The 20,858-nt window shown below is 40.4% G+C and overlaps 1 protein-coding gene across 2 annotated transcripts in view; it reads right to left on the reverse strand.

Moving 5' to 3' along the window:
- Positions 1-1,216: 1,216 nt before the first annotated feature.
- nnt (nicotinamide nucleotide transhydrogenase) overlaps positions 1,217-20,858 on the reverse strand; it is a 41,406-nt gene continuing 21,764 nt past the window's right edge. For both annotated transcript variants that reach the window (XM_085167070.1, XM_085167071.1), the window contains exons 13-22: positions 17,462-17,607; positions 16,994-17,189; positions 15,074-15,307; positions 12,988-13,148; positions 10,604-10,783; positions 10,209-10,368; positions 6,670-6,751; positions 4,898-5,016; positions 4,043-4,158; positions 1,217-2,640 (exon numbers count right to left, since the gene is read on the reverse strand). In XM_085167070.1, coding sequence (XP_085023196.1) covers positions 2,497-2,640; positions 4,043-4,158; positions 4,898-5,016; positions 6,670-6,751; positions 10,209-10,368; positions 10,604-10,783; positions 12,988-13,148; positions 15,074-15,307; positions 16,994-17,189; positions 17,462-17,607 — 1,538 coding nt within the window. In that variant the 3' untranslated portion in view covers positions 1,217-2,496. The remainder of the gene's footprint in view (positions 2,641-4,042; positions 4,159-4,897; positions 5,017-6,669; positions 6,752-10,208; positions 10,369-10,603; positions 10,784-12,987; positions 13,149-15,073; positions 15,308-16,993; positions 17,190-17,461; positions 17,608-20,858) is intronic.

The raw sequence follows: 20,858 nt of genomic DNA on the forward strand, positions 1-20,858 counted from the left end.
ACTGGGGAAATGATGCATGTGTGGAAGTGTGGATAAAACTCCTTCCTCCAGCTTGTGATCCTTCATTTAGTTAATTGCTGCAAATATTTTAGTTTTCAACTCTGCCATAGAAGATTGGGCTGGTACCATTAGCCTCACAGCTGTGGCGGACCTCAGGGAAATCCTTGCAGATCAGCATGTTTACTTTAAGGGAATTCAACTGCACCTTTCACCTTTAAGTGTACGTCAGGGAAGAAATTACGCTTTCAGGAAACTTTTGTGTAAATACAGATTTATTAGGGATGAAAATGTTCCATGACAAACAAAAGAGGGGAAAAAACAAGTTCACAGTACATTTCATCAGTTCGTCTCCATAACATGGTGCACTGAAACGTTGTACAACTTTAAAACCTCATTGTTGCCCTGCCTCTTTACAAAAATACTTTCCTTAAAAAGAAGAAGAAACGCAACAGACATAAGGGGGGGGGGGGGGGGGCAATACTAGCAGAATTATCAAGATTTTCCATCACTTTTAATTTGCTCGATATCAAACAAAGAATGCATTTCCTTGTGGAAGCTAAGACGTGAGAACAACAGGCCCTCATGAGCACTAGTGACATGTGCAGCTCTACACTTGCACAACAAAGCAAACATGCTGGCAGCAAACTGAGGTCAGGTGGTTAAAAAAAAATGCAACATGAACACAAAACAGAAGGCTATTGGTCCTGTTTGGTTGGAATTTGTCTGTCCTGATCCTGTGCTTGATTATGTAATAGGTGACTGGTCAGGTGAAGGTCCCGTGGAAAGGTATTGGCCATTTAATGGAGAGGTAGGACAGTTGTCAACATATCAGGTCCCAGGATGATACTATAACAACTAATGCATACAGTACTTGTAGATTACAAAGTGATGAAGACTGCTCATGTTACCTCATGACTATTGTTAAAATTACGCCACAATATACATTCTTGCCAATTGATCTGCTGCAGCAGTGCAAGCGCAGCAGAAAATAAATGGAGCACATTCAAACGTGTTGTTGTGACACAACAGGTAGAAAGTGGAGGCTGCCATCTTTTTTCGGTCTGTGATCTACTCAAGTGTTTTTTCATAACGCAAATCTTTCCGAATTCGAGGGGCCATTGGGCACTTTTTTTGTGTTTTGGACTTTAATAAAAGAAAGGAAGAAATAAAGATTTTAGAAGTACTTCATGATAACGGACACCTCATATTTGCTGGATCGTGGCAACAATTTTAATTAAATAACTGCTTAGTTGCTTAGACTCGACGCAACAAGGCCGACTGACATATGGCCCTACTTTACAAACCTTCATTTCACCGTAGAGCAATAATGAGGGCACGCATTGGAGTGGATGAGCCACATTCACTTAAAAGAAAAAAAACAAAACCTTCTTTACCATTAAGGCCAGCAGGATAGCATTTAGTGTACTGTAATATCTGAACCACACAGAAAGAAGAAACACATCTGGCTCAAACACATCATAAAAATCCAGTCGGCTATCAGAGTGTTTGTAAGAGTGAGACGGGCTTCACTAGCGTTCAGCACAGCTGTGGTGGCACACATAACGTTCAGATCCTTTTGGTTTATTGCATTGCTCATCTGACGGAAGAAGTCTGAATGGATTTTTTCTCAGCTGTTTTCTTGAAGCAAAGTGTGGTTGGTGAACACGAGGCGTTGATGGAAGGTCACGAGATACACTCAAGTGAAAAGAGAAAAAGCAAAACAGCACTAAATACAGACATTTTCTAAAATAATTATTAGACCAAATACAAAAAAAATCTCCCAATACAGTATAAAACTGGAACTGAAATGTTGCACTATTCTGCCTTTTTTCCTTTTACTTGTACAGGGGAGAAAAAGAGCAGATCTATTAAAGGGAACACATGACTAAAACAAAACCAAAGTGGGAGAAAAAAGGGGCGAGGAATCTTTACAGGGTGGTAAAATGTTAGCGCTTAAGTCTGTCATACCTCCTCTGGTGATTCACAATCATTTTTTTTAAATTCCAATCCAAGTCTAATATTTCTTTTAGCTACTGGCTATTTTCTAAAACACCTTAACAGTGAAATGCATCATCTCTAACATCTTATCTACATTTGTGGCTGTTTTACATTAATATACGTCTCTATAATGAAGATGACTCGCTGTCAGCTGCTCCCCTTAAACAGAAGACATGCAGAAAGTTGACAAACCCTTTCTTTAAGATCTAGAAATAAAAGAGTTGTGCATTACCTCATTAGGAAATGATAAATCTACAATATCTGCATTATTCAGCTCTGATTGCAAAAGCACATTTGCTTTTATTCATAGATCACAGAAAGGGTTTGCAGAAAAGCTTTTACCCTATTAATCATCTTTGTTCACTTGGCTGTGTTGCAATTGGACAAAGATGAACTGAATGCTGGAATACTTTTGGAAAAACTAAGCCTTATTGTTATCGTCCGTTCTCTCTCCGTGTGTGCTCTCAGCGGAGGTGCCTGGTTGAGGCAGGGGGCACGTTACTGGGACTCGCGGACCTTGGCTTGTAGGGCATCGCAAGTCTTCTTAGCATCGCCTAACAACATTGCAGTGTTGGGTTTGTAGAAGATGGGGTTGTCAACAGCTGCGTAACCCACACCCAGGGAGCGTTTCATCACAATCACCTATGGAAGGAGACAAATTCACACAGGCTGGTAAGCTTCTGATTGGACAACAAACAGATGACAAAACAGAAGAAAAAGGTTTTAAGGACCATCTGCAAAAAGTGTTTTCCTCATCTTCACCATTCAATCCCTCCATTAACAATGGTTGAGGCACTGCCGCACGACTTATAGCGCATAAATCTGCACCGTGCATGGATCACATTCACTGGATCAAAATGGTAAAGGTTCAACTTATATTTCTTGGAACGTCACAGTGAATCAAATCTGGCAACTAGGGAAGGAGGATCAAAAAACGTCTCATCTAACCATTAGAGATTACATCACACAGAAAGCAACTTTAATCTTTTTCAGGGTAAATCTATGGCACTATGGCTCTGGACTCAAAGGATTGTAGCTCCAATTAACACAGAATTATGGATGCTTAAATCTCTGAAATATTTGAATCCCCAATCTCTGACAGCAGATTTGGACGTCTGCAGAAAGCAAACTTTTGCAGGCAGGGGGATGATATTTTATTTACAGCCTCTCATATACAAGGCACATAATATCGTTTAAAACAGTCCAAATTAGGAGAATGGTTTGACAGATATTAAAGCTTGAATATGGCAACAAAACAACAAACAAAACACATTTTCATTCAACCTCACTCTCATATTTCTCAGGTGTCAAATCCAAATTAATCTAAGGAAACTGAAATTTCTGTTGATACTGATATTTAAAAGTGGTGATGGTGTTCTCTCTTATTTTCCAACCACTATGAATTTTATGACAAAGAAAGAAATTGGAGGACTAAGCTGAAGTAGTTTTCTAGACAATGAAATTTCAAAATGGTCCATTTAGAAATGATCGTTGAAAAACGCTAAAAACACTCCAACTTTTACCCTTAAAAGTTTCTTAGTAGGCAATTCCTAGTAAGAATGAGTCTCTGAGTCAAAGCCAAAGATTATTTAAATTATAAAAGTGGTGTGTGATGAAAGTGTAATTGAGCACTTAAAAAATAATGATTTAAAATCTGTATGTGTGTCTCTGCATGTGTGGTTAGGTAGAATGTCCCGTTTTATTTCCTGTGTGGAAACTAGTGGGAGCACTGTATAAATCACAGATCTCTGATCAGTGCCAGTGGGATGCTCCAAATGTTGATATTCCACACAGACACAGTCTCAGTAATGAGATCAGGATGGGACTGCACCTGGAACTGCAACAGTCTGTGAGAGCCTGGGTTTATACGTCTATACATGTGTGTTTTTGTCTTCTTTTCTTTAGGTTTGTGTGCATCTTTAAATGAGCAGGTCTGCAGGTGCAGACAGTCGAATTGTTGTAAACACTTCCATTTGTTCCTCTTTGTGTTTTTGTGCTTCAGGATAAATCTTATTATCACTCATGCATGCGCCAGATTTCTCACCTGCTTCGCCTTCCAGACTTCCAGCACGGGCATACCAGCGATGATGGAGTTGGGGTCTTCTTGGGCCGCTGAGTTAACTGTGTCATTGGCGCCGATCACCAGGACCAGGTCAGTTTCTGATAGGATGTACGATCACATCTCCATTATTTCACATCAATTTTTTTTATTTTTAGGTAAAATCCCAAACACTTTACCCACTCATTTTTGTTTGTTCATTTAATACTGAAACATGGGGGTGGGACTATTATGCTCTGGGGATGCTTTAATGTGCCTGGAACTGTGAATCTCATCAGTGTGGGAGGAATCTGTGGGATAAACTGGAGGTCAAGGCCCAATCCTGAAGATCATCACGTTTAAAGGTGTTTGAGAGATTCACTAAAGAAAAATGGTCTGGAATTGCTCAGAAGACATTTGTGAGACTTGTTAAAAATGAAAACAAGCGATTGCAGGCTGTTACCCACCAAAAAAGGACACACAGCTGACCAACAGCATCAGCTAATAATACTTCTAGCCCTGCTAGTTTTTGTGAAATAACTTTGTTTCTGTGTGCAAACTAAAACTAATGTAAGCATCCAAAATAAAACTGGGATGTTTAGAAAGCTGTGTTAAAAATTCCTTGCTCTGTTGTAACAACACGTGGGCAATACTTTTAATTTTCATGAGAGGGCCAATAATTCTGTTCTCACCTATATAAGGCCTTTGAAGGTTTTCCAATAGAAGTCAAACTATCCTTTTAACCCTACATTCGTAAATATAAATGGGTCTGATTGTAAACTCTGTAAAAAGGCAGCAGCATTTACGGATGAATTAATGACAATGTACAGATTTTAAATGACAGAAATAACTAGTTCTCACCAGGGAAATCCTCATTGATCTCCTCCATTTCCAGGACAATGTCATACGGGACACCAGCTTCAGCCAAGAGCACATTTAGCTGACCAGGCATACGGCCAGCAACCGGGTGAATACCAAACCTGAGGGTGAAAAAAATACATTAAAATGATAAATCAGTCCTACTTGTACAAACTTAGTTCGTAGTTTTTCTTGATTGACATCAACTTCCTTAAATCAAAGAGAACTGGACAAATGGAGTTGAGAGATGAGTGTGATTACAGTCTGGTTCCACACAAACACACCTACTGCACTCCCCCACCAGTGTTATTTGTTGAGTGTGTGTGTGTGTCTGGGCATACGCAGCTCTCAAACTCAATTAGCCGTGTAATGTAATCACGGTAGGAAATTAGCACCAGCCACTGAATACTGGTGGCTGGTTCTCCTTTTCTGAAACCTTCCAATCACTTTGGCCACTATTTGGAGGTTTGATCTTTTATTTTTGTTTGACGAGCTTCGGCGGATACAGACAGCAGATGGCCTTCTGATTCTGGGGTGAATTAGCAAGTCAGTTTATGCCTTTTGTGTATTTCCATACGGTCTGCAAGCACAGGACGACAGTGGGGAACACGGTAGTTTTGGTCTGGATGAGCAGAAGTTGTGGCCAAGTGTTATATTGCTAGTTCCCTGTAAAAAGGAGGAGGCTGGATGAAAAAGACAAGCGGAAGAGGTGACAAAAGCAGGTACAAAGAGTAAGAAAATAAGTGACAAAAAAAGAGTTTTAATAATACAGAACAAAGTAAAAAAAAATGAAAGAAAGAGATCAGAGTGAAGGAGGTTTTTTCTGTTTTTCTCTGACCACCCACTTTCCTCTAATCAAGTACAAATGCTCTAAGCAATAGCAGCTGCAAGAGCCACGATCAAACGACAGAGGCAGGACAATTACACATGCTTCCACTGTACCTTGTCCTTCGCATCCTCTCTTTTGCATTTCCTTTTTTACCACACACACATGCCCACTACGTGTTGTTGCCCTTGTCAGTCTCCGCTTGTTGGTCATGTCCTTCGTAGTATAACTTCTACATTATGTATTGATATACCCAAACAGCTTCCAGTGCAGCTACCATTTTTAGATGGCTCATATGAAGTCCAAATCTGACCACTTACACTCACCACCACACACGCACGCACTGCCCGTTATGTGATATCACCACAGACCTTAAACTTGTGCACAGTGAACATCGGCTTTAGCTCAAAACGGACTCAAATTTCCCGTAGAGGATCATCACTGGGACTGAGCATCCAGCAGCTTTCGGTTAAAAAGTTCTTTGTTTCCAATGCCAAAGGCAGCACATCAGGTGAGGAGTTAGACCAGGTGGTGTCTGAAGAAACTGGACTGTGGTGTCCAGACAGAGTGCACTCAAAACAAAGGAGGGTTTTTGGGGGGGGGGGGGGGGGGGGGGGGGTTGCTACAAATATAATTTTCGCTCTGATTTGCCAAACTTCCAAAAATGGAAATCACTTAGAAGGATGGGACATTTGGATTTTGATCCACGAAAGGAGGTTCGGTGCCTCTCACTGAGGCACAAGTGAAAGGGGGAGTTGATCTAAAAGTAGCAGCCATGTTGAAAATGACCCAGAGATGCTCAAGATTTACAACCCATAAAAATCCTGTTCAGAAACAAAATTGATGGTATTTTTTGCAGCACTTTTACTAAACATGGACTCGTTTGGCAGCAGTTTATTTTGACAAATTAAATCTACTTTAAAAAAAGTCAACTTTATCATTCCTTTACCTGACACTCTTGCCCGCCTCTTTGAGCATCTTCACCAAGTCCGCAATGGGGTACTGGGCCTTTGCAGCACAGAGACCGTAACCTGAAATAGATTTCAAAGCAGTAACAGACAAGAATTAGATGATTATATATACCCAGCACAAACAAACCCTTTAAATTTAGCCAAAACATATTTGTGGTTACAGCTATATACCTTACAAAAGCACATGCAGGAAAGGAGCGTAGCTAGAGTGAGGCAGCCAACACAGTGCCTGAATGTTTATTTGTAAAATCCCTTTCATCTCACTCAGTCTCTGTGACTGAAACAATCTTCTAATCTTCAAATCTAATTTCTGCAGTCTAATTACGCTGCTTTAGTGACTCACCAATAATATAAATATTCTGAAAATGAACTGAATGACCAAAGAGTAAAAATAGAGTATTTTTTAACCCACTTTATTTCCTTGTAATATCTTGCTTTTATCATTTTAAGATTTCTTAAAATACTTCTGCCTTCCAGACTTGGATTTATCTCATGTTTGATAATAATTCTGGAGTATGCTACTTGATTTTTTCTTTTTTTTTTTAAACTCACGCTGTTGCTCACACACACAAACACATGTCAAACGGTCCGGTGATGTTTACTAACCTTGTCACAACAACCAGTCAAAAACTTTCATGTTACAGCACACCAATTAAAATGACAGTTCTACTGAAGACAAACAGAGACCCCACCTCCCAAAATATCTCCAGAAAATTGGTTGACCCACTGCCACCCAGCTCAAAAATGAAAAATGTAGCGCTTTTCACTTCTCTGCCTCTCTCTGTCAAAATTACTGTATCCCTCTGCACTTCCAAAATTCTCAGTGGAGCTTCTCGTATAAGAACAACAAGTGGACCCAGACCATGAAGACACGAGCCGGATGAATGCCAAGAACGCACCGTGTTTATTGGGGCAGTGTCTTAATCATTTCCACAGATGTCAGGCAAACTGACTGTGACAGCTTCAATTTAGAGGGAATTGGTGAAATGAAAACAAGGGCACTGACTGAAAGCTGGTGCAGAGAAACGACACCAAACTACTGCTGCCTCACACAGTTCAACAAACCATGCATCTGGCTGATGTGAGTTATGCAGGCATAGCCATAAAAAAATATTACTTCTATACTCTGGCTGTTGTCATGTTTTAGCAATTAAATTTCCGATTGTTCTTCACATTTGTACTGGGTTCTGTACAGTGACATATGAAGTGTTGTATATATTCAAATTTCAGCTGAACATTTAGAAAGTCTTATCACGAATGACGCACAAATTTATACACAATGACAGAAAATTCTTATGAGTCTCCAGTGGAAACAGTCTGGCTGTGTAAGTTTTATATTTACCTGTCATTACAGGTGACAAATGGCACATGTGCAGTGAAAAGACCTTAAAACTGTAAAACTACAGAGTTGTAAACAAATCTAAGATTAAGAATGTTTGAATGTTTAACACTAAGTGGAATTTTAGAAGCTTGCTGACATCCAGACTTTGCAACAAAGTCTGGATAACTGATTGATGTTGTTTAAAACGGGCAATTATTCAACAGATTGTATTATAATTTGTTTTAATGGATTTCAGTTCCCAGGACTGGGATCTTATTCACAAGTGATAGGAACATGGAGCACATGGAGTTGGACCAGAAGATCGGCGACGGTTTTAGCAGTAATTTAGGAGATGTACCAGAGTGTCACAGTGAAGAGAGAGTCAAACCAAAAGGCAAAGCTTTCATTTAACAGTCAATCTACGTCCCAACCCTCACCCATGATCATAAGATCTTTGTAATGACCAGAACACAAGCAGCCGAAATGCATTTCCCCCACTGGGTGGTTAGAATCAGCCTTAAAGAGAGAGTAAGGAGCCAAGACATCTGGATGTCACAGTGCCTCCAATTGGAGATTTTCTGGGCATGACAAACTTGAAGAAGATCCCAAAGTAATACCAGAATTCACTGGTGAGATTATATTATCATATGGCCTGGGTAGAGTTTGAGATGGAGAACTGTGAGAGGGAGAACATCTGGAATACCCTTGACTCACCTCGCCTGCTTTCAAGGTGAGTCAACTTCAGATAAGCGAACGATAATGATTTTAATCATCGTATTTGCGCTGGAATCTTTTCAAGTAGACAAATTCTGCTTAACTTCTGTCTTACACATATACTGCTACTTATTAAAAGCTCATACTGTCCAGCATGTGTCCCTACTAGCTGGAAGCTGCCCAAAATGCCTGGTTTCGGCCATTTCTTTCTACTCTTGGATCTGTATGATGTCAAAGAGAGGAGATATCCTCCATATGATAATTTCAAGCACACAGCTCTGGCCATTAGCCCCATCCACCTGTTGGTCAAACCTTCTGCTTGTGAGGGGAAGCCAATCAGAAGAAAGCTGGTTTAAACAAGATAGCAATGAATGACCCGAGAAGCTGCTCCAAGTACAAGATAAACAATTATTAATGTAAATCATTCAAAACCTTTCAAAATATGGAGCAGGAAATAAGTAATAACAGACCAACTGAAGAAATGTCTGGTATTTTATTATTTATCCTGTCTTGGTGTTGATTTGTTTGTGAAACATTTTTGAGAAAAGGCTAAGAAAATATATCTGTTTTGGGGGGCTGGTTTTGGTTTTAGCTGTCAGGCATGTTCCTGTTCATCTGCCATTAGTCCCAGAAAAGAAGCGGGGGTGGGATGGTTTAACCTAAATTGGATGCCACTCTCTCCATGGATCACCTCTTTTTCACTTGACCACGTGACCACTTTAATTTTGCAATTCTTGTAAATTGCAGTGGTTTCCTCTGAAGACTTCATTTTTGTATACAGGCACTCAGCGCTGTGACTGGAATCACCAGTTTGCAGATTAGATGCCTTTGGTCTGTGTTTACATGTACCCACGTGAGCGAAACAACCCTTTGGAACTCCAAATGGTTAACAACAGTCTAGACGAGGGGACCGAAATGTCAGTGGGCCACACAATAATGAGTTTAGAGCAGCAGCTCCAAGGACAATCGTTATAGTCCAGGTGGGAGGTTCAGGCACATATCTAGACAAATATTGAAAACACGTGAAACAAAGAAAATCATATAGCTGGAACAAAGACTGGAACCCACTCTTTAACCCTGAAAAAGGAACTAGAAGCCAATTTGGAGTGTAGTATTTGAGTTGTCAACAAAAAAACCAACATAGCCTCATTCCATCTAATTTCCCCCTTTGACCTTGCATACATAAGCTGCACTGCAGAATGTCTATTTACGAGCACTGACGACCACACAGAAACCTAACAGCGGGTTTACGTGTGTGTGTGTGTGTGTATGTGTTTTTGTGTGTGTTTGTGCGCGTGCGCTCCACCAGGACTTGTCAATTAACCCAGCAAAATGATGTAACACGGGTTAACAAAAGGTTAAATAAACAGAACACACTGTGCTAATGATGGCAAAAAAGAGACTGGCAAAGTCAAAGTACTGTATTTTTCCACTCACATAAAATCCTCAGTGTGAGTATAGGGTTGTGTGTGTATGTCTTACCTGGAGTGATGATTATGTTTTGGGCCTCTTTAATCATCTCGACAGTCTGATCCACATTGACTTCTGTGTGTGTCCCTGTGATCTCCATGGGCTTTCCTGTGCCGGTGGAAGATGTGCCGTAGCCTCCCAAGATCACATTAGCCAGTGAGCGATTCATGGCCTGGAGGAGGGGGGGAAATTAAGATGCTTTATTTCATATTTACTTTACACTAAACGCTGTTGTCTAAAACAAAACATGGCTATGAATTTCACACATTTGTGGCCGGAATATTTAGAATAGCAACTCCACACTCTTGCTATAATGGAAAAGTTAAGAGTCCCTCCTGGTGGACAGATAAGGAACAACCACATTAAACTATCTGCCACATGAGATGCTGAGTCTGTGCTCCACTCACCACACACATAATATATGACAAAATGGCTCCAGATGACCCGATGAGAGCTCCGACGATGGTCAGCAGGTTGTTGTTGAGAAGGAAGCCCTCGGCACACAGGGCCCAGCCTGAGTAACTGTTGAGTACGGTGATTACCACCGGCATGTCAGCACCTCCAATAGCTGCTGTCAGTGTTACACCCTGGAAGAAAGGAGTAGGAAATGTGTGGTTAAACCCACTCCTGTGATCATCTTAAGTATTCATTAGAGCAGCAAAATTGAGAGCAGCTATGAGCTCAACTGACAGACACGTTTGCTGACGTTAATTTGACGCTATTGGCCGCGATTTTTGCATATATGTCGTCCAGTATGTGCCAATATTAGAATTTTGTGCTGCGAACATACAGCAGCGCAGCAGCGGAGTTCTTAAATCATCACTGCAAACTCCTCCAACACAATCAGGAGTTGAGTAGCTAAAACTGGCACAAAGGCCCCTGACACTTCTTGTCTATATCAGATATTATGAGGCCAGTGCAGCAGCTCCATAATGTAGTGGTTTACACATTTACCTAACAAACAAAACATCTCGGGTTTGACTCTGGGAGGAGACACAAATCCCTTTGGGACTGCATTAAGAAGAGCATCTGGTATAAAAAACCAAAAAAAACAACAACCCCAAAACAGATATGGACCTATCCACCGAGGTGACAAAGTAGCAGCTAAAAGTAGTTTTAATGTGTTGCTCAGCAACCACATACCAACAGGCTACAATGACCCATTTGTGGTGTGTACACACCTGTAACACCTTGAAAAAAAGCATTGTGTCATTTTAATTCCACGACAATAACATCTAATTTCTAACCACAAAACTTTCATTATGCATGACATATTATGACATCATAAGCCGCCACCAAACAACAGACCAAACAATCCTGTAGCATGTGCGCGTGCCAAAACTTGGGCTCTGTCGTGTCAACTCTACACTTAGTCCTCGCTCTGTGTAGAGCCGAGCCCTGCACATTCCTGCTCCGTGATACTGCACATGAACCCGGTGCTTTATTGAAACAGAGCAGAGCAGGATCCAGTGTGACTTTCACAGTTTTACACAGAGATTGGTACACAATGAAAACATCTCTGTCCTTCCTCAGCAGTGTGCACACAGAGCAAGACTAATGTTTCTTTCTTTCTTTTACTTTCCTTGGTAGGTGCTATTCCATAAAATCCGACTGTCAAAATACAACTAATAATTTGTTAGGTTAATGTCTGAATGTTACAATGTTAGGATTAAGGTTAAGTAATGTAATATATGTAATATTCGCACTCTAGTGTTGAGACACTCACATTCAAAAAAAACCTTACAAACTTTTAAATATACTAGAATGAAACTCCTGTCCACTTAGTGTTTTGTAATAATTAAATAAACAACATTTTCTTTTCAAAGGATAAAAACATCATCCTAGTTTTAGACATATTTTTCACAATCAGATTTTTCTTGTCCTCCATTCCCGCTATCATCTGAACAGCTTTTGTTTAATAACAGCCAACTGTAGTTACGAAAGCCTCCGCAGGATCCAGAAGTGTTAAGAAACGCACACATGTACAGTAGATGATGCATTATACTGTATTTTAACGACGGATTAGAGGACAGAAATATAAAACAAACTGTGAAATGATATCCATCAACCTTCTCCGGGGACATGTTGATGTTTTTAGGGGGATTGGCACGTGCGGCTGTGCATAAAATTTCTTCTGTTTTTAACATGTACTGCCCGGCTCTTCACTTAATGTATAAAGTACTCAGCATCAGTAAATGAAACTTTGAAGGCCTAAAGACTCTCTAAAGAGAACAATTATCACTTTCCTTTATTTTTTTACACTGTAAACACTGTAAAATGCTTCTCTATAGAGCCTAAGTCTAACTTCATAGAATATAACTATTGCTAATTGTAAATCTAAAGACTATCAGTAAAAAAATAGATTTAAAAGTAGGTGGGGTTGTTGTTTATTGTTATTGTTCACTGTCACATGCTTAACATTTGACACTGCTATGGAGAAATGCCTGCATTGAAGATGTCTGTCTCTGATTTCTACAGAATTTCAAACGTTAAGCTTAACGACAGTGGAGAAAATTAACCCAGCAGTTTGGCCACTGCCAACTCTGCTCCATTCTGAATTTCTGGGCAGCTACTGTTTCCTGTGCAAAAAGCCTCCTGACATTTATGAGCAAATCCCTTCGTTTTGTCTCTTTTCTACACCTCTCTGGCATCATTTCTCTTGACTTCTTTATGCCCTTTCACCACTCATGAAATTTTTTACCATCATGTCCAGTCTGTCGGTATGAAATAACTTCTCAATCTGTGATTTTTAAGAGCGAAAAAACAGACTTCATACTTAAACACAGCATACCATGACAGCAGAGAGAGCAGACACTGATCCGAGACAGGTGATGCCTGTGGTGTAACTTGGATCCAGCATGTAGGGAATCATCCCACCGACACTTGCTGCCATAAGAGTGGCATTCAGGGCGTGACGACCGGGGAGCATCAGAGGAGCGCTGTTCAACATACCTGCATGTGGAGAAAAGTGGTGAGAACAAAAAAAAAAAATCTGTTAGGTGTACACTCAAACTCCTAGCAGTAGCTTTTTTTTGTATGTGTGACATTTATCATTTTAGATTTCTTCCTTCGCAACCACCACTTGAGACTTATCATTAACTGAATGCCATGTTGATGCATAATTTGTCCTTATGAAACACTTTCAGTCAACATGGAAATTACAGTGTGATTACAAGGACTGGAGCCAGCACATGAACCTGATGAACTGGGCTTCTTTTTTTAACGCTTCACCACGAGCAGCGGTGACATGAAGCAGCAGACTTCCTTATGTGGATAAACACAGTATGATCAAGCTGGCAGCAACGTGTGCATATGTGTGTCTGTGTATATAGTCGATGCAGGTTAGAGTTAAGTTTGTTAATCAATAAAGAAAACATTTTTTTCTTTGATCATTTTTCACCTCCAAATGTCAAAAAATAATTGCAGGTCAGTTAACTGGTCATGTTTAGGAAAAACAATCGCAAATAAAACTTAACCATACACACATATGAAATATCATCTCAATTATAACAAAAACAAGAAGTGAGTTAAGCCAGCGGTCCCCAACCCTCGGGCCTCGGACCGGTACCGGTCCGTGAGTCGTTTGGTACCGGGCCGCGAGAGTTGAGGCTCAGGTGTGAAATGTATGGTTTTCAAGGTTTTTAACGGTTTTCAGCGTTATTTTGTTATCGTTTTTATTGTTAACTCTGTTTTCCTTGGTCTTTTCACGTGTGTTATGAATAAATCTTCTTTTTTTCGGTACCGGTACTAGTTTTATTTTGTTGTATTTATCCGCGACACCTTAAAGGCCGGTCCGTGGCGCAAAAAAGGTTGGGGACCGCTGAGTTAAACGAATTGCAGTATTCAGACAGGAACTGGAAACTAAAGATGGACGGAGCTGCCGTGATGGTACCCGGTCTCAACAGTAACGCTTTGGACTTTTATAGTCAGAAGGTACCTGAAGAAAACAGTTCCAAGTTCTCTTATTTAGCAAGTATGGTTAGTAAGTTGGAATGCACAGATGTCTGCTTATCAATCTGAAACAACACAGCAATAACAAAATACAAGAATTCACTCACTGAAGCTAAAACACAAATTGGTCTGTACCACACTGTAATCCACATCACTTGTCCCTACCAAACAGCAAAAGCATGGCAGAGAAGTCTAGTTCAGTAAATCTGAGTAGCAGGTGTGAAACCTAGCTTCAAGCTATCTGCATCTACACTCTGTGTTGGCACATCTGTCAAAGAAACCGCATCCCTAACTTTTGGCCTTAACAGTATCTAAACGGATTCACTCAGTACGAAGTAGTTATGAAGCGGGAAACTATCCATAATGGACCAAACTGTTGTAAGCTGGGCATTTTAACATGGAAGTCTCTGGAGACTGAGGTGGTTTAGGAGCAGCCTCAAGTGGCCAGTAAGGGAGCTGCACTTTTTGGCACTTCCATACCAGCTTAATTTTTCAGGCATTGAGGTTGCCACCCATAATTAAGACTGCTTATTAACTTAAACAAGGAGTTTACTTTTGCTTATATGGTGTTTATGCTAAGCAAAGCTCAATGACTCCCAGCTCCCAGGCTCTTGGAAACAAAGTAAAGAAAGAGCACATCTGAGCTTAAAAAATATTTTTCTAAAAAGAGCTTTGCAAAATTAACATTAACTGTAGCTTTACAGTTGACCCAGATCCATGGTTTTCCTAACATGTATCGTGCACCTAAACGTAGCATCTCATGATGGACTGCATCTGCCTCCTCTCTGGCAACCAGGATGATCAAAAGTGTAATAAATATGCTTTATAATAACATGTCAGCATTATTCCAAAGTGTGCCTGTACATCAGCAAGTGTAAATGTTTCTTTTCCATTCAATATTTAGTATATGCAACTGCAGCTCTCACCTTGCAGTTTGCCATATGCTACCAAAGAGCCGCTAAAAGTGACTCCACCGATGTAGGTTCCAAGATAAGCAACTATCTTGGTGAGGTTGGCTGCAGGGTCTGTGGCGAAGTGTGGGTACTCAATCATGTATTCAGCCACACAGGTGAGCACAGCAGCCAAGCCAACCAAACTGTGGAAAGCAGCCACCAGCTGGGGCAAGTCACTGATCTGGATCTTCTTAGCAATGGCCAGGCCTAGAGAGAAGGAAAGATAAGAAGTAAATAAAGTTTAGTGGCCCTGAAAGACCCACACACAAATAACATGCAAATCACAAGCACATGCACATGCACTCAGGACTGCTGGGAAGTGGGCCCATCTAAAGAGCCAGGTGTTGCTGATGAGGCTTGCTTGGGGAAATTCCGTGTGTGTGAGTTGGTCTACACTTTCTGTACATGTGCGTGTGTGAAATACATTCCCGTATCTGGGGTTAAAAAGAAAAACAGCATTATTGTCTGTGTGGATAGTTTAGTCTGGGTTTCGGCTTTGTGGTTGGAACAATTAGCATTTAAATGATCAAACAATCCTCAAAGAGAGAGAAAGTGAGTAATGTGTGATGCTGACCATTCTGACAGATCTGCTTTGTCTGGCAGAGATTTAGTCATGATGTAAATATCACTGCTCTTAACACACCTGCTAACCTAATGTAGCCAAGGCCAGAATACATGCAAACAATGCAAAAGCCGCGTTCAATATATTTGAGTCAAGAGACATTCCTACTTCTGTGTAGGGGAGAAGGACAAGTCGACCTTTTAAAATCTATGCACAGCTGCAAGAAGGGAGTTTGTGAATCATTTGGAGTTACGATGATTTCAATCAACTTGAATACAACCTGACTAAGCTAATTAACACACAAATAGTTGTGCTTTTCATTGCTTAATTGAACACATTAAGTAGTTATGGTGGAAGCTGGAAAGAGTTAAACATTAACTCTTGAATTCAGTAACTTGTGGAACATCCTTTAACAATCGAGTATGTCCAGTAAGTGCTTTTGCAACATGCAGAATGCTGAGGAGAAACAGTGGAGCCTTTCTTCATACAAAACTCCCAGGATGTCAAGATCAAAAAAATCCCTCTAAAGGTCATATCTCAGGATCTTAGCTGGATTAGAGTCAAACCTAATCAAAACCTGAATCTTGTTTCACCGTCTTCCAGCTCTTCTGGTGTTAATTAACTTGTGTGCTTATTGCTTTGCATCAATATTGCTGCAACACCCAACCTCTCCCAATCTCAAGGTTATGGACTGCTGCCTTGACAAGATTACTTCATACAATTTAGCTCCATTATTTCATTCATTATACATATTCATTATATTGTTGCAAGGGGGGGGGGGGGGGGGTAGTGGTTTCGTTATTGTTCTTACTATTTTCATGCAGTTGTGAAGATGTCTGCAGGTGTTTTGCTGCTACCCTTGTGCTTACCTCTTTTCGGACTGAAACCTTGGGATGATCTTTGCAGTACGTCTAAAACAATTTGGCTCATTGTCGACTGATGAACAGTCAGGTCCCTGTAGTTTTCTAGCCTTTCTTTTTACCTCAGTAATGCTTCTAAGATCTTGTGAAAGCTGTCGCAATCAAGGCATGTTAAATGCCAAGCAGGTTTTCCTTAAGAGGAGCAGGAATGGCACCTCCTGCCGCCCACGCATCAAATCTCATGTCTTAAATCTGAACACCAGACATTAGTAGCTTTTAAGCTTGCAGTGTAATTTATTACTCACCATGTTAAATAAAGACAAATGTTTGTGTGTCATTGCTTTACTCAGACTGTTTTTATCTCCATTTGTGACTTAGATGAATATCAGACTGCATGTCATCAGTAATCAGTACTGAGATCCTGGTAATTTTCAAGTTTTTATTTGCAACTCTAAATGCAAACAGACTCACCAGCAGTGCCACCCACAGCCATGGCTGCACTCATTTGTGCCAGGAGCTCAGGACTTGGTTTGAGAGCACCCAGAGTGGCTGCAATCCCGCCTGCGACTCCCATCATACCTAAAGTGTTACCCAGACGGGCTGTGGTCTGGTTAGAAAGGCCAGCCAGGGCACCGACACAGCACAAGCCTGAGCCTAAGTACATCATCTGGTCAGGGAAAGAGAGAGAATGGAAAAGAAGGGTTGTGGACAAGGATTAAGGAACCACAGGATGGAAAAAAAAAAGAAAAGTCCAAATGATTTTACTTAGAGTTCCTGCACAACATCTGTGGAATCAAAGAATACATTTTGGAGGTCTCAAGGACTTTTATATAGTCATGAGCTGTTTTGCATCAATGCACATGGATAAAGAAAATAGCTTCAGTGAGAAAACATGAAAACACTTTAACTAACGGACACAACTTAAATGTCCTCTTTCACCTGTTCGATGTTATATCCAGACTGCAGGGCAGCAGCGTAGCCTCCGACGAAGACACCACCAGGAAGCAAATAGAGGTAGTTGTACTCTGGGGGATCAGTGGGACGTTTGAACATGTCCAACATCTTCTTAGTCACCAGAAAACCACCTGTTGAGGAAATGAAGACACTTATATTGACAACTGCTAAGTCAATTAAAATTAACAAAATAATCATTTATACAGAAAAACACAAAAAACTAACTAAAAACAACAAGATGAGGAGAAGAAAAAGAGTAAAAATAGTTGACGCACCTGAAAAACAGTTTCTACATTTTTAGACTAACAGGTGTTTTAAAGGACATAGCTAAATTTTGTTGCCAAGCCCAATAACCAATGTTAGGAATTTAATGAGTCTACTTTATGTCAGGGTAAATATTTCAAGTAGAAAACCTCAAAAGTGTCAAACCGGGAGCAGACAGTGTCTTACTGCTTTACAGGACAAGATCACATTACTGCATGTATGCCTCCCTTTTCCCCTCTGGCATGACTGTAGCCACGTGCATACGCATGCACTAATACACAGAGGGGTGAATCGGAGGTTAGCATCTGTTTCTGTCCCGTACATGTAATTTTAGTCACATAATGTCCCATTTAAAACATGTACTAATAATCGACTATTATTCCAGACCAGACTGGGTCAATACAGTTACATATTTGGATAGAGACAACTTTCTTTTTTCTAATTTTGGGTTCTGTACGTTACCACAATGAATTTTAAATGAAACAACTCAGATGCAGTTTGAGTGTAGACTTTAAGCTTGAACTCAGTGGGTTTAACAAAAAGATTGCATAAAAATGTGAGTAACTAAAGTATTTTTAAGCATAATCCCTTCATTTTAGGGGCTCAAATGTAATTGGACAAATTAAACAACTGAAAATAAAATGTTCGTTTCTAATACTTGGTTGAAAACCTTTTGCTGGCAATAACTGCCTGAAGTCTTGAACTCATGGACATCACCAGATGCTGGGTTTCCTCCTTTTTAATGCTCTTCCAGGCCTTTACTGCTGTTTGTTTGTGGGCCTCTATCCAACGTTTAGTCTTCAACAAGTGAAATGCATGCTCAACTGGGTTAAGATCAGGTGACTGAATTGGTCAATCAAAAATATTCCACTTCTTGCTCAAATAAACTCTTGGATTGCTTCGGCTGTATGTTTTAGTCACTGTCCATCTGTATTATGGAACGCTGCCCAATCAATTTTAATGCATTTAGCGGGATTTGAACAGACAGTATGCCTCTGAACACCTCAGAATTCATTCGGCTGCTTCCGTCCTGTGTCACATCATCACTAAACACTAGTGTCCCAGGGCCACTGGCAGCCATGCACGCCCAAGACATCACACTGCCTCTGCTTGTTAGGATGCCTGGGTCGTTGACCCAGGGTTTTTGAGTTTATTATATTATTTATCATTTCTAGTCTTTGGTTTCTTTGAGTTCTGTCTTATGGTTTATATCTCTGTCTTCTCTAGTTGCTCTGACTTCCCTGTCAGCTGTATCTCCTTGTCAAGTTCGCGTCTCTGTGTATCCTTAGTAGCTATATCCCCGTGTCCAGTCAGTGTCTGTCTGCCCTGGTCCCATGTCTCTGTTCCCTCTGTTGCAGTGCCTGCATGCGAGACTGTGTCTTTAGTTCAGTCTGTGTTATGTTTCCTGTTTTACTTTGAAAGTCCGTGTCTCATGTATATGCGTCTGGTTTTGCTTCCTTTGTCTCGTTAGGCCTGATTTGCCCCAGCTGTGTTTCCCTCCTGTTACCCATTCCCTGATTGCTCCCCCTGTGTATTTAAGCCCTGTGTTTCTCTGTGTCTGTGTCGTGGTCTACCCTCATTTATGCTGTGTGTTCTGTCTGCCTGCTCTTGTAAGTTTATTTGGATTTTTGTTACGTTTGCCAGCAATAAAAGCTGAGTTTTGAAATACACTTTTGCCTCCGAGCGTCTGCACTTTGGGTCCTCCTTACCACCACTCCTGCCTGCACACAGCCCTAACCTGACACTGCTGTGTTTTACAGACGATGTGGTGGCTTTGGATCATGAGCTGTTCCACACCTTCTCCATACTTTCTTCTTGCCATCGTTCTGGTAGAGGTTGATCTTGGTTTCATCCTTCCAAAGAATGTTTTTCCAGAATTGCTGTTTTGTTTTTTTTTGTTTTTTAAGCATTGTCCAGTCAAGCTTCTCTATTCTTGAGACTTGTGAGTGGCTTGCACCTTGCAGCGAACCCTCTGTATTTACTTTCATGCAGTCTTCTCTTTATTGTAGACTTAGATATCGATACGCCTACCTCCTGGAGAGTGTCGTTCATTTTTTGTCCTGCACCTCTTGAATGTAGACACCCTCAAATGAAAACTGAGAGTGTACACATCATATCCATGTCCATTATATAACTATAATTGGAATATGTTTCAGTAAACAGGTTTTAAAAAACAAAAACAAATGTGTATTTAAACAACTCTAAGCCAGTATCAGTCTCTTTTGGAGGTATTTTCTTAACCAAAAATGGGGCTAGTGGCACTATATTTGGAACGCTTGCAAGAAAAACAGCCTATAAAGATTAAGAGTTTACACTCATGCTGGAAGATTTGTGCTTGAGCTCATTCAGACAGCATAATATTGATTTACTGTGTCAGATTAAGCAATAACAGAGTTATGAAATTCTGATAAACACTGCTTATCTTACTTCATTTAGCACCTCACCATGATAACATCTGCTAAATACTGTGCTGGGAATGCTGCCGGTAACCAAAGAATGTACATACAACATTTTTAGCCTGTTATTTTCAGTAAAAGATGAAGTATCTCACAAGACCAGTAAAAACTTTGACCCATTAATAAAGTTAAGAAAAAGGCAACTAGCTGTTAAAAAAGCTCATCGTGCTATCACGTGATAGCAAACAAATTAAATACTCAAAATGTTAAAACATGAATTATACAATCTTTAAAATGTCAAAATGCTTTTGCTTCGCTTACATGAATACATTTAATGGCCACTTTGTTAGGTACATCTTGCTAATACTTGGTTGGTCCTTAATTCTTTATGGCACAGATTCAACAAGGTGCTGGAAAGATTCCTCAGAGATTTTAGTCCATGTTGACATGACATCATCACACAGTTGCTCACTATGGAAGCCATTTGAGTAAAGTGAACCAATTTTCTTGTTCAAGACACCAGTTTAAGCTTTTTTAGACTCACTAGACCAGGCAACGTTTTTCCAGTTGTCAGTTGTCCAATTTTGATTAGCCTGTGTTAAGTGTGGCCTCAGCTTCCTGTTTCTTAGCAGACAGGAGTGACACCTGGTGTGGTCTTCTGCTGCTATAGCCCATATGTTTCAAGATATGACGTTCTGTTTATTTGGTGATACTTTTCTGTG

This window comes from Neolamprologus multifasciatus, chromosome 7 (genome assembly GCF_963576455.1).
Source record: "Neolamprologus multifasciatus chromosome 7, fNeoMul1.2, whole genome shotgun sequence".
In the NCBI taxonomy this organism is placed as follows: domain Eukaryota; kingdom Metazoa; phylum Chordata; class Actinopteri; order Cichliformes; family Cichlidae; genus Neolamprologus; species Neolamprologus multifasciatus.